Source organism: Talpa europaea (assembly GCF_964194135.1).
Source record: "Talpa europaea genome assembly, chromosome: 8".
Taxonomy (NCBI): domain Eukaryota; kingdom Metazoa; phylum Chordata; class Mammalia; order Eulipotyphla; family Talpidae; genus Talpa; species Talpa europaea.
Window position 1 is genome coordinate 34349254 of NC_140075.1, and position 14097 is coordinate 34363350.

The 14097-nt window shown below is 42.2% G+C and overlaps 1 protein-coding gene across 5 annotated transcripts in view; it reads right to left on the reverse strand.

Annotated features, from left to right (window-relative positions):
- FRMD5 (FERM domain containing 5) overlaps positions 1 to 13816 on the reverse strand; it is a gene marked incomplete at both ends in the record, with an annotated part of 291583 nt that extends 277767 nt beyond the window's left edge. For all 5 annotated transcript variants that reach the window (XM_084239478.1, XM_084239476.1, XM_084239475.1 and 2 more), the window contains one exon: positions 13715 to 13816. In XM_084239478.1, coding sequence (XP_084095604.1) covers positions 13715 to 13816 — 102 coding nt within the window. The remainder of the gene's footprint in view (positions 1 to 13714) is intronic.
- Positions 13817 to 14097: the final 281 nt, after the last annotated feature.

The window sequence follows — 14097 nt, forward strand, 5'->3', positions numbered from 1 at the left end:
TGCTTAAATAGGACCTGCTGGTCATTAAAATACTGAAATACTTGTATATGCCAGTCAGCAAATACCCACTGTGAGACTTCTCTCTTCCCTGGGTCTACCCCCAGTTCTACCTCCCATGATTCAGCACTAGCATCTGGCCCAAGAGAAGTTTCTAGACCAGTTCCAGTGCACTCTGGAAGTCTTGGTCAGTGAATTTCCCATCCCCAAAAATCTAGCCTAGTGAGGTAATCTCTATGAATCATTAATAGTTGTATATTTTAAATATCACCACCAAGTCCACAGGGCACCTTTGAAACATTAAATCTCTATTATCACATACAGCTGAAACAACAAAAAAACAGATCTCTAATATGCTCTCATTACCCCTAATCTACTGCAGATTGTCCCTTCATCACCAGGTATTTGTGCTTAAGACTCACTTTGCTCCATCCCCAACTGTTTCTCCGGTTTTCATCTTTTGTCCCTCCTTCGTCAACTATTTTAACTCTCCCTGCAGCTTCACTAACTTCAGCTGTACAAAATGCTTTCTGGATATGGGCAGTATCCCCACTATGACCACCTAGTTCCTAAATTCCAGACCTGAAGTCACAATAAACAGGCTCATGGGGTCTATTAATCCATTAAGAAATAACTTTAGGGCCTCTCTGGAGGCGCAAGGGGTTAAGTCTCAGCACTACTAAGCTATCCACAGCCACTGCAGCACCAGTTCGATCCCGGCCAGGGAGCTACCCACATGGCGCAGCAGACTTCTCCTGTTTCATCCTCTCCTCCCCTCAGCAGTGTATTTCAGTCAATCCGCCTGCTCTGCTCCCCACTCTGTTGCAGGTGAATCCTCTCACACACTCCCCTCCCTGCACCTCTGGCTTACACCCCAGCTCTTGTATGCATAAATAAATCTTAAAAAAATAATTGCGGGCCTCCCCGGTGGCGCAGCAGTTGAGCGCTGGCTTGCAAAGCTGCCCGCAGCCTCTGCAGCACCGGTTCGATCCCCGGCTGCTCTTTGGCCACAGGAAGAGGGTCCCACATGGCGCGCAGACCTCTCCTGCCGCCCGCTGCTCCCCTCAGCAGTGTATTCCGGTCCTTCTGCCTGCTCTGCTCCCCACTCTGGCTCTGGTGGATTCTCTCACCCTCCCGCGCTTCTGACTGTACCCAGTGCTTGTATAAATAAATAAATCTTTAAAAAAAAAATAATTGCAAAAAGTTAATAGAAAACTAACTGTACAATCCTCAGTCCAGTCCCAAGATGCCACTTTATATAATAGAGAAGTTTGTATTGTCTCAAGTTCTGATTAATTAAAATACACAACATTCTTCTATTAAGACATTGTAACGCAAATCAACCCATACAGGGTAGGTTCTTTACCGGTTCTAGCAGCCATGTTGTCTTCATGCTCTCGGCTGTTTGTAGTTGCTGTGGTCCCTCGCGCTCTGCCACTCTCCTCCGCACTCCTCCATCCTCTGTGCCGCACCATCACACTGCACTCTCCTGCACCACCCTTATAAGCCCTGGCCTTGGCCCAGGTGAATCCCATCTACATACGCCCACACCCTACTCCAGGTGCCCACCATTAGGCATGCATTCAGGACTGCAAGGATCCATCATTATGCCTAATGGCAGGAGGGCAGAAAAGCCTGATACTTTTTACCTTACCTTACAGACATGTATCACATTATATTTTAATGTATATTTTGATAATTATAATTGCACTTTTTTTAATACTTCCCACCAATAACAGGTGTGGCCACCACATAAAGAATAAGCAAAGGTATAACTTAGTAGCGAAGTCCAATAAAAAATGATAATTGTATTAAAGGAGATTATAAGACATGAACAGAAGAATTATCATGTAAGGAAAGATGGCAGGAAAAGTACAGAATTCAGGAAGTAAAGAGAAAGTAAACACCATCATTCTCATTCAAACAAAAGCTAGATATTTGTTAATTTTTAAAAAATTTTTTAAACAATATTTGCTTCCCCCCAGCCCCTCAGGTGTAGTCCCCATAGAGTTTCCTTCCCCAAGGCACCTGTGCACCATCACCTCAGTCCCCTGTGCTCCTCCCCCCCTTCCTCTGATCCCTCTCCCTCCTCCTCCCCTGCAGCATGTCTCTGATTTGTAATTGTCTGGAAAACTAAAGATATTTTATGTGAAATATATTACTATCACTAGTAGGAACAGTTCATAGTATTGTATAATGACAATGAGACCTAATTTGTAGCAAGAAAATGTAATATCAGTATCTGTCTCTTAAAAATAACCACTGTTTAGTGTACCCAATATTAAAAACTGGAATACGGTTCACATGTGTTCTCCTCTACCATAAAAATTATTAGAAATCTTAGATATGCTATTGTACTATGGCTATTCATTAAATAAGCTTATCTAGATCATTCAAATTGTATTTTCAAATAAGCAAAAAAGGGTTGATTTTTCAAATGAGCTATGTTGCTTATAAAATCTGAGGTTGCAATAGATGGTTCAGTAGGTACTAGAGCTATACCATGCAAACTTCAATTTTTAATTTTTTTATCATTTATTTTTGCACAGAAGAACTGGGGTGTAGGCCAGAGGTTTGGAAGGTGAGCATATTCACAAGAGATGGAGTGGGGAGCGGAACAGGCAAATTTACCGAAATATATTGCAGAGGTGAACAGCAGATGAGACAGGAGAGGTTTGCTGCGCCATATATTGGTTAGCTCCCTGGCCAAGATCAAAGTCAGGCTGCTACAGTGATAGCACTCAGACTTAAGCCCTAGGCCATCAGGGAGGCCTCAAACTTCACTTTTTTAAAACCAATTTCAATGTGCTAGACTCTGAAGCTGGGCATAGATCGAAGAAGTGCCTTGTGATATTGGGATTACCTTAGGTTTTGATCTGAGTTTTCTTTTCTCTCAATCACCCCATTTCTTCTAAATGGGCTCCCAAAGAATTGATGATATATTCTTCTGTGCTGATGAGTGTATACTCAAACTGCAGGCTCACTATGCCTTGCAGTCCACGGAGTCCAATTCCATAATGACTCTGGGGACTTCTGGATTTTTCTAAAGGTGAAACTCTGAAAGAGGGCAAGTGGGTATCTTCTCCAGTCTAAATTATCTTTGAAGTACTTGAGGCGAATTGATGAATTCTGCTTCCTTATTGTGTTCAATGTTCACATCTGTTTGGCTCATGTCTTCCAACACAAGCAGCATAATGCTGCCTCCCGCTGACAGTACTCAGAATCCTTTGGGACTCCTAAAGCCAACGCTTTCACTTAGGTGTCCTCAATATCAGGCTGGGGCTCTGACTAGAAGCCCTTAAGTAAAATCAGGGAATGGGGAAAGAAGGCTCTCCACCTACTGGGAAGCCAAGAATAATTTACCTGACTATGGAGTGCCAGACTAAGAGGGTTCCTAATGATTTGGCTTTTTCCAACTACAAGTTCAGTGAAAGTGGCCAGACACTTGAGTGTGCCCTGGGGCATGTGTTTTGATGTACCACTTTTTCTTTCAGGTCTTGGGCCTGTGAGCCTTTCCTAATTTATCTGCCTCCCATAATACCACTTCACAGCAAGCCTCCTTAATCTCTCCAACAAACTGGAGAGTGCCTGTATTGTCAGTCATTCCCCTATTCATCAGTCTTTAGACTATTCCTTCTTTTTCTCCTTTTCCAGAGCAAAATAACCTATTAGCATGGGCATTCTGCCGAACGTTGATTGCCCAAATGCCAAGCAGTGCTTTCTTTAAGGTTCCCATCCCCAAAGCTCTAGCCTGGCATTGTGTTGAGTGCTAAATGTGCACCCTGTGTATGGCTGGGAACTTTGGCTGGCAGGCTGGGGTTCACTGGGGAATCCAGTAAGCACTCCTCCAATCTCTAGAAAAGCTATTTTTGTGGCCACTCAGTTTGGGAACAGAGATGCTGGAATGTGCCTTTTACGGCTCCATGGGTCCTATTTCTTAACTATTAACATGCACAATATAGGCTGCACAGAATCAGTCAAAGGATTTTCAAACATCAGTTTAATGTTGCAATTTGATACCCTCTTTTTTTTAGTTAACTAAGTAAATGGCAGAGATGAGGGCTCTTGGAAATAAAATTCATATGTAGTTGTTGCAGTCACAGAATTAAGATTGATATCTGAATCCACCTTTTCTTTATAGGATGCCATTGCTTTGTGAAGAATCTTAACTTGCATTGTACACTTTTGGAATTAGATTTAATTCAACACCAGCTTTATGCATTTATTTTTAGTTTAGACTGACTCCTCTGAGCATGTCAAAATGATTGAAATTTACTGACAGTAATTTTTCCCAGGCAAGTAGATTTTTTGTTGTTTGACTCAACAGTACCAGAGTAAGTAGAATAAATATAAGAAAGGAAAGACTAAGTATATTTGGTTTTACATTTTTAGTTTTTCTACCTAGAAGTAGCCTGGATTGCCCTTTACCCATCCCCACAGCCCATTTTCTGCTTTTGGCAATCTTTCATGACCTAGTTCAAATCTCACCTCCTTAGAGAAATATTTATTAATTTCAAATCCCCTACATTTGCCGTGTCACAGAATATCACCTTGTCTTAGCCCTGATTCTGTGTTGTTTTATAATTTTCTATTTAGACGTTTTCAGTCTCTCTGTAGGTTGTAAGCTCTTGGACGAGAGAGCTTTGCTCTTCCTACTTCACTCTTCCTATTCCCCCAGAGTTTTAAGTTGCTAAAAATATTTCTTTGAAACACAACATACAGATATAAAATAAACACATTGTTTTCGGGCCAAGGAAGACAAAATTAAACTAACAAGGATATAAAGGAGCTTCAAACTGGAATTATGAGCCACTGTAGAATCTTTGGATTCCTGTTGTAGGGTTAAGTGAATTGGTCAGGCTTTTATGCTACTGGCCTCTGTGGCTATCACCTGAAGCCTTGAATGCAGAAGGTACCTGGGAACGTAGGAGCAGGCACGCAGGCCTGATTGTGGACACCTGGAGTATGGTGTGGGCATCTGTAAGTGGGCACAACTGAGCCTAGAGGCTGAGGCTATCAGGGCGACATCACTCACAGACAGAAGACAGCTACGGCGGAATGGCTACGAGAGGAAGAGACCATGAGAGAAAGCCAGAGAGAGTCCAAAGAGAAAGAGCAAAGGTTTGCTGGGGACTGGGGGAGCAGGGAGGCTGGTAGGCCTCCCAGCCTACCCACTGCCTTGCCAGCCTGTGGGCTTGCCCCACAACAACTGGGGTAGAAAGAGCATTTGAGCCTGTAAAAGCCACTGAGGGGCCCATGGCTCTCCTTTATCCGTGTGCCTGAATCGACAGATAACCTGCCCCGTGCCTGCTTGCACAATACTGTCCACTTAAAGACAGGTTTGCAGATGAGCATACCTAACTTTACCTTAAAGGGGGGCAGAGAATCATTTAAGGCCAGTGAGAAATAAAAAGAAAGTTAGAAATGTGAAATTCACTCTTGGGTTCTCTTTCTCCCCTACTTTTTACAACTAGTCAGTAAGACTCACCCATTTCACGTACTTTTATCTTTGTAAACCAGTAGCAGCGATTCTCAAACCTCAGCAAGTATAAGACTCACCTGGAAGACTAATTATAACACCCTGCTAACCTCCATCCCCTGAGTTTCCCATTCACCAGGTCAACAAAAGGGCCAAGAATTTGCATTTCCAACAAGCACCCAGCTGAAAATGATGCTGCTCATCCAGAATCACTGGAGAAACTCTGTTTTAACGCATTCTCCCCTTGCCCCATTCTATTCTCCTTGCTTTTAAGGTTCACAATTTATTTAAAAAAAAAAAAGGAAAAAAGTCCCTGAATTTTGACTAGAATAAGGCATAAGAATAGCTAGGTTAGGTCCTGATTTTGAATCGTTTCCCTTGGTAGTCAGTGGGGGTCTAAGGCTTTGAAATGATCCTTAACATTGCGAATGTATCTGCAAGCATTTCTGGAGTGGTCCAGAGCACCTCTAATTAGAGACCAGCATATGAGGTCATGGTAATACAAGGAGTTAGGAGTAGAGGAGGGGGAATGAAAGCTATAATCACTGTCAAAGGGGTGTTTTCTGTAGACAAATGAATGGAGCTATTGTATACAAACTCACTAGTTGCCAAGCATGTGGCCCAATTATTTTGCCTGTATGAGCATGGCACGAAGGGTCTCCTTAGAAGACTTGATTCACACAAGTTAGTGTTTAGTTGGACAGTAGCAAGCAAAAGTCTGGAGATTTTGAACCTCAAAATCTTCCACAAGTGCATGCCTTCCAAGACTAGGACATGATAAGTTGGAAAGACCACAAAAGTAAAACACCATCCTTAGAAATAGTATAATTATAATTGGTGAAAGATCAATACAGGAGACGATGTTGTTCAAAATATTGACAATAATGAGGATCACACAGTATCCTTGGGAGGCAAGACCTGCACAATTTAAGTCTGAGGGTTAACCTCCCAGAGAAAATGGAGCTTAGGAGTATGTACATTCACACCCTCTGTTCTCACTAGTCTAGCTTTTAAAGTGTTGGAAAAGTTCAAATAGTTGTATTGACCACCAAAGTCTAGGGTCTTAAAGGAATGGAAGCTCTGCTTCACTGGCAGATTGACAAGGCATTTTGTTCTCTAAGGGAAAATACCATTCACTCTGCAGCATAAAAATGGAGATGCCTTAGTACTCCACAATTTCTCAGCTGCACGAGAAAACTATTCAGGTGACTGGACTGAGCCCCAAGAGTCAAGGCGAGAAAACAAAGGGGAAACAATTCCCATGTAGCTTCCAGCGCAGCAATGTCCTCTTCCCTGAACACCGTGGGTGAAATACACAAGCTATATGGCTACTGCCAGTCGTCCATGATATTCACATCTGTTGTACCTAGCTCTGATTAAGCACAGTTGAGAGAAGAGTGGCCCATAGGAGGCTGCTACATGAAACAGGTTCTGCAGTCAGAATGCTACAGACGAGGCTATCAGACAGACAATGAATTCATCTTAAAATAGACATAATTAGAAAAAGGTTGGGACACATGGTTCACTTCTAAGAGGTTAAAAAAAATGAGGCTGTGAGGAGGTCGTTTTATGTAATACTGACTTATGGAAGGAATGAAGGAGGTATGTATGGCTGAAGTGATCCCTATGATTACTATACTAATTCTGCCAGATCTCTTACACTCTGAAATGCTGCACTACACAGTACTCATTTGATCTAAGCCTTCTAAACCTGCAGAGATGAGGAGAAAGGAGGACCTCAAAGGTTTGAAATCCTAAGAGACAAACCCAAAAATCATAGGAGCTACAGACTGGAGCTCCACTAATTCAACAAAGGATAATTGCAGAAGGTTATCAGAAACCTCAAAGGCTCTATAAAATACCACATTTACATACTGTACTTCTCACCGGGGAGAGAGGTTGCAGAGCAAAATGGTTTGGAAAGGAACGGGCTGAAACTATAAAAAGGGATATATAGTTGTTAGGAAATGTTTATTGTTTACAGACATAAGAAATTTTCAATTGTTGGTATTAACACAGCAATCATGTAGCACAAATAAATCAGAACAAATATTTATTGAACTATAACTATGTAAAGCACAGGGCTAGGTGCTATAATCCTTAGGGTTTAAGATATATAGCTTTCTATTTTCTTTATAACCCATAAATTCTAACGTATAATCTACTGAAAAGATCTAAAAATAATCCAAAATATTGTAACACGGTAATTATTATATTGTTGGAAAAAATCTCTTCTAAGACTTATTGCTTTATTTTAGGTTACATATTTTAACACCTATACATAAGCTACTACAAAAGTGTAACAGAAATAACTTTCTTGTCATCATGTTGTCTTATTTAATTTTGGCAAATGTCTTTTTTTTTTTTAACGTGTGATGTATGATAACACAGACATGATAAATGAATCTCTGGGCAATGTAACAAACAGAGGACTCAAAAACACATGCTCTTTTATTATATACTATATTAGGTTGCCTCCTATAGCATATTTATTCCAAGCACTTAATGAATGCAAATTCATACAAATACCCAGGAATAAAATTTGCTGTGGTGAATGCTTCTAGGTTTCTGTTGGATTCATCGGCACTTCCTTAAACAGGACTTTTTCTTTTTTTTAATTGTTTTTTTTTTTTTACATCATTGTTCATTTTTAAACAATATTTGCTTCCCCCCCTACCCCCTCTGGTGTAGTCCCCATAGAGTTTCCTTTACTAATGCACCCATGCACCATCACCTCAGTCCCCTGTGCTCCTCCTCCCCTGCAATAAGTCTCTGATTTATGATTGTCTGTTTTTGCTTTGTTGTGTTTTGTATTGTTATTATGTTTTTTACACTGATGTCTTATTTGGTTCTCTTATATTCCTGCTATAAGTGAAACCACCTGATATCTTTCTTTTTCCTTCTGTCTTATTTCACTGAACATAATTCCTTCTAGTTCCATCCACATTGCTGCGAATGGCATGAGTTTATATATGCCCCATCTTCTTGATCTTAATTTTTTTTAAGATTTCTTTATTTTTATTTATACAAGCACTGGGTACAGTCAGAAGCGCAGGAGGGTGAGAGAATTCACGAGAGCCAGAGCGGAGAGCAGAACAGGCAGACTGATGAAATACACTGCTAAGGGGAGCAGCGGGCGGCAGGAGATGTCTGCGCGCCATGTGGGACCCTTGCCCGGTGGCCGGGGATCGAACCGCCAGTGCCGAGGCTGTGGGCAGCTTCGCAAGCCAGCGCTCAACCGCTGCACCACCGGGTAGGCCCCACATTTTCTTGATCTTAAACAGGACTTTTTTAAGAAAGAAAGAATGAGAGCATAAATAAGTATCTTGAACATAATTCCTATACTAAAAGGTTTGAGATGCATTGGTTTAATACAAGAAAAGTTTTAATATATAAATTAATAAACAGTACAAATATTTTTAGGCTTCTAGAAGGCTAATTTGGTAACTATCTTAGTTTTAAGAGTTAAGAGGCTAACTGACTTGCTATTGCGACAGATCCTGAGACAGCATAATTACTCTTTTAAATAAGGTTTTTAAAAAATACTCATGAAAATACAATGGTTCTGTGTTTTTCTCTGTGAATAAAATTATCCTAATTCTTTAACAACATCCTCTTTGCATTAATGAAACAAAGGGTTCTGCTTACCAAATATGAAAGGTCTTTAAAAAGGCAAATATGGTCTAATCTATAGACCTCTCCTAAAGCCAAAAACTGGTAGGGAAGAAGCAAACCTGAACCCTTGAATTTTAAAGAAGAGTCCTGGGCCTCCCTAGTGGCGCAGCGGTTGAGCGCTGGGTTGCGAAGCTGCCCGCAGCCTCAGCAACGCCAGTTCAATCCCTGGCTACTCCCCGGTCACTGGAGGAGGGTCCCGCATGGCGCGCAGACCTCTCCTGCCACCCGCTGCTCCCCTCAGCAGTGTGCTTCGGTCCTTCTGCCTGCTCTGCTCCCCGCTCTGGCTCTGGTGAATTCTCTCACCCTCCCACACTCCTGACTGTACCCAGTGCTTGTATAAATAAATAAATAAATAAATCTTTTAAAAAAATAAAATAGTAAATTTCCCCACCCCTTACCTTGTTACTTAAAAAAAAAAAGAAGAGTCCTAATAATGAATCCAGTTATCTGTCTTGGATTTTGTAATTTCATTGAGATTCATCAGAAATAATTTCAAGACTGTGAAAAGTTAAACTGATATATTCTCCTAAAAAACATAAAACATTCCTAAATTCTACTTTTTGTTTGAACAAAATAAGGGGTGATGTAATCGTAGTAGTCTATTTAAATTTTTCTTATTACCTGTAATGATAGTTACAAAGAATTTTCTCCAAACAGTATTGATTCTCCCATATTATAGATGAGGAAATTAAGGAATAAAAAGATTTCTGTTGAGGAGTCAGAACAGATAGAATGATTTAGAGATCCCAGAAGATGGAATTTATAGATAAAAACATCAGCATTTAAATATAATACATCCACCTAGTAGCTTTGGGCAAGTTCCTTCATCTGGGCCTTTCCTCTGTAAAACAGGGACAATCCCACCTACTTCTCAAATGGGTTGATATGAAGCATAGGTAAAGTACCTAGAAGAAAGGCTAGTACATAGCCACTGAACAAACATAGGCTCTCCCACAAAACTACAACCCCATTTTCCTCAGATGGTATACTGCGTATACAGACAATCTATAAAGTTTGTAAGGTAAATGAGATAAGAACACTGGTAGACTGTCTGGAAGTACAAGGCTCAAATACATTTGTATCCTTCCTCCATCTACCTTCCTTAACTCTAAGTCCCACAGTTACTAAGTGGCTGTGCCACAATCAAATCTAAATCTATATTACTGCCTCTGCATACTTTTTTTTTTAATGGTAGTATGTAATTTAACTGCAAAAATCAATTTAACCTAGTTGCTTAACGAGTTGTTATTTTAGTGTGTTCCCAGTAAAACTCAAATTCATTTCTAGGGTAGTTCAACTTTTCAGTAATCATCAAAAAAGATAAATTAAGATTTCTGAGTTTAAATTATGTAGTTTTCAACATATACTTCTGCTGATAAATCTGCATATATTCTTAATATTTCATAAACTATTACAACCTCAAGGTTAAAAAATCTATTGCTTAGGCTAGTAAATGCCTAAGCATTTGAATGACTCCATTTGTTGAGTTCAAAGATACTATGTAGCCTTTTCATTTTTGCTATTTTTTCCCAAATAAAATCACAAAATAAGGGAGTAAATGTGGTAAATAGATTTGCATAAATGAAACGTGTAAAAAATATGGACCACATCAGCATTTATAAAGCAATGACCTTCAAAACTGGCAGGGAACTATTCTTCACATGGGAATAATTATACTACAACCCTCCTATGTATACTTTCATTTCTCATGGTTTACAAAACATCTACATATCAGAAAGAATGAAAAAAATAGTAACTGTGCAATCTTGAGAGAATGTAAGACATTTTTGCTACCTTAATAACATCCTAAATACCAAATCAGTATACCAGCTGCAATATAAATGGTTAGTCAATACTTTACAGAATTTTCTATAATGAAAATTTATCAAATGTGGCTCTTATGAGTCTAACCTAGCAATACACCACTGATTCTATAATACCGTAATTGGCCTCTGATTATCTCAAGAAGCACTGAAATCTTCCTAAAATAGAAAGATTTAAACAAAAACATGACATACAATACTTTAGGGAAAGGGAATTGAAATTATCACCAAAGAAATTTTAATATATGGTACTGCAATTACTAAAATGTTGGGAATATCAGTTTAGCCAAATAAGTACCTCACAGTTCTTTTTCATACTGATTTAAAAGACCCTGTGCCCAGTGTTTGTCAAATAAGCAAAAACATGCACACACGCACAAACAATGAAACTGTACAGTGGAGGAAAGTTGTTAAGTCCAATCTCTAAAGGACAAAACCAGCTATGTACACAAAATACTAATTTCACAGAACATACTGTCCTTTCTAACATTTCCTCACATGGGTAAAAACAAAAACAATTCACAATAGTGGTGCCAATGAATGACATTATTCCATATGCTTTACAATTCCTTTTTTTTTTTAATTTCACACAATCATCAATGGTCTAGACAATGGACACTTATTTTAGTATGGCCGTGATACACCAAGGTTAATTTTTTTAAAGTGGTCTAAATGTTTATCATATTCGTTGTAATGATTTAAAATAAGTCCAGCAGGAAAATAAACAAAACCATAGCAGACTATTGCAAGTATAGATCCAGTAAGCCCAACTTAAAAATATCATTTTTTCAATGTTAAAAAAAAAACCCACAACTAGAATACCAATCAGCCAACCTCAAAGATTCCACTAACTTAGACAAATAACGAGTTGCTGGAGTTAATGCCTTAAAACCATTAGATTATCATTAGTGGCGTGACAAAGTGAATTGTTTCAGTCATAGTCTGTACCTCAGCAAAAGTTAATGAACTGCCTCAGAAATTTTATTTCATTGCATACCCCAAAAGCATTTTTATGATTCATGAAATCTAAATCTCACTCTGCCCTTGATATGCCATTGTACAAATGCTTTAAATTTTAAAACAAAAGGATAAAGGCTTCAAAAGCTCTAGCAAACGTATTCAAATGGTGATGTCAACTCAATCAAGTATCTTCCTCCCCTACCAAAAAACCAAAACTGTACAAGACACATAAAAGATGCAATAGAACAAAAAGTAGTATCCCACTCACACAATAAGGAAAAACACCTAACATCTCCATCATACTCAACTGCAAAAATCCTTTCATTTAATGTCTAGCATCCTGACTGCTTAATCTGTATTTAAGTTGCCTTAAAAAGAGATTCTGTTCCCTTTCCCTATGCTCCTGGAGCTTTGGCAGCAGTCAGCACTTAAACGCCTGGAGCTAGTTTTGGGGGGTGGGAGAAAAGGGAAAGTGGAGAGAAGGCTGAACAGAGCACAGAGTCAGCAGAGAGCAGCTGTTCTCATCCACTACCCGGCGTCTTTCTCACACACCGCTATTTTCCGCTATTGAACACTGTCAGCAAAAAAAAAAAAAAAAAAAAAAAAAAAAAAAAAAAAAAAAATTTAAAAGGGGTGGGGGGCAGGGCAGCAGGGAGACAAAGAGGGTAGGACCCGGGCCAAGAGTTTTTGTTTGCCACTTCTGAGGCGAGAAGCCCCCTCTGGCTTCTCGTTGCAAAGACGAGAGATCAGGTGAGCCCGCTCCCGCTCCAACTCAATTTGCTTCTCCAGAAAGAGCAGTTTCCGGCAGGGAGCGCAGGATCCTCCCGGCTGCTGAACTAAACGCCAGAGCATTGTCAATGTTTTCTATCTGACTTTATAAAGGAGGAGACGGGCTGTGACTGCATTCCTGGGAAAGAAAGACTACTACTCCTGTGGGGCCACGCAGCAGCAGCGAAGACACATAATGAGCAAGAGGTAGGAAAGACCTGCTCCAAACACAGGGTCCTCAAAAAAGGCTCTGCAGCAGGATCGTATTGTTGGCGTTTTTTTTTTTTTTTTTTTCCTAAGCCACCGATTCTTTCTCGCTCCCACCAACCTGAAATCGCCGGGACTTGTTGCTAAATTATTTCCTCGGGCCCCTCCTAAATTGCCCAACACAATAAGATTTGAGGGAGTGAAAGGCAGGGAGGGGGGTTCGAAATCTTTGAAGCTCAGAGGGCTGGGCTCGCTTCAATAGGCCACTCTGCATGGGCTGCGCGTTCAGTTCTACCTTCAGAGAGCTCTGACTCACAAATGCTGGGGGGGGGGGGTGAGGGGGGGGGTGAGATTATGACACACACCATTATCCTTCCAAGCGAAGAAAGATAAGAACAGCCGGCCACTGTCTGCCCGGCCGGAGCGACCATGCCCCCCGCCCCGGCTCCCGAAGGGGCGGCCAGGTTAGGAGCCTCCTGCCCTGCTTGACAGTCCCCCCTTGCCGGACATCAGCTCAACACGCTCCCCGCCCGAGCAGGCTCGAGGCGCCAGGCTGGAGCGCCCTCCCTGCGGGCGAGGCAGCAGAAGAGTTGGGGGTCCGGGACGCTAGACGCGCCCCGCTAGACTCGCCCCGCACCAGGAGCTCGACCTCGGGCAGGGGCTCGGGCGGAGGCGCCCTGGCCCCGGCCGTCGACGCAGCCAGGGGCGGACAAAGCCCCGGCATCGGAGGGCAGCCGCGCGGCGGCGGAGGGCCCCCCGGGCCGGCTCGGGGCGCGGCGGGCGGCTCCGCGCGCGGCGCACTGACCTGGATGGTGCAGGTGTACTCGCTGTCGTCCAGCAGCCGCACCGTGCAGCTGTACTCGCGCTCCAGGCTCCTGCTGCTGCCGCTCATCAACCTGCTCAGCATCTTCCCGCCCGCTCGCCAGCCCCAGGGAGACGCGGCGGCGCTGCGGACCCCGGACCGGGCGCCCCTCAGCCGGGCAGCTCCGTGGCGGCCCCGGGCACCTGCACCATCACCCCAGCCGGGTCGCCGCCGCCTCCCGCTGGCCCTGCGCCTTCTCCGCCTCCTCCTGCTCAGCCGCCACCGCCTGCCCCCAGCCCAGAGCCAGCGCTGGGCGCTCTCCTCCGCGCCCCACTGCCCGTGCCCAGCTCGTGGGGCGGGGCTTCGGCCGGAGGGGGGCCAATGGG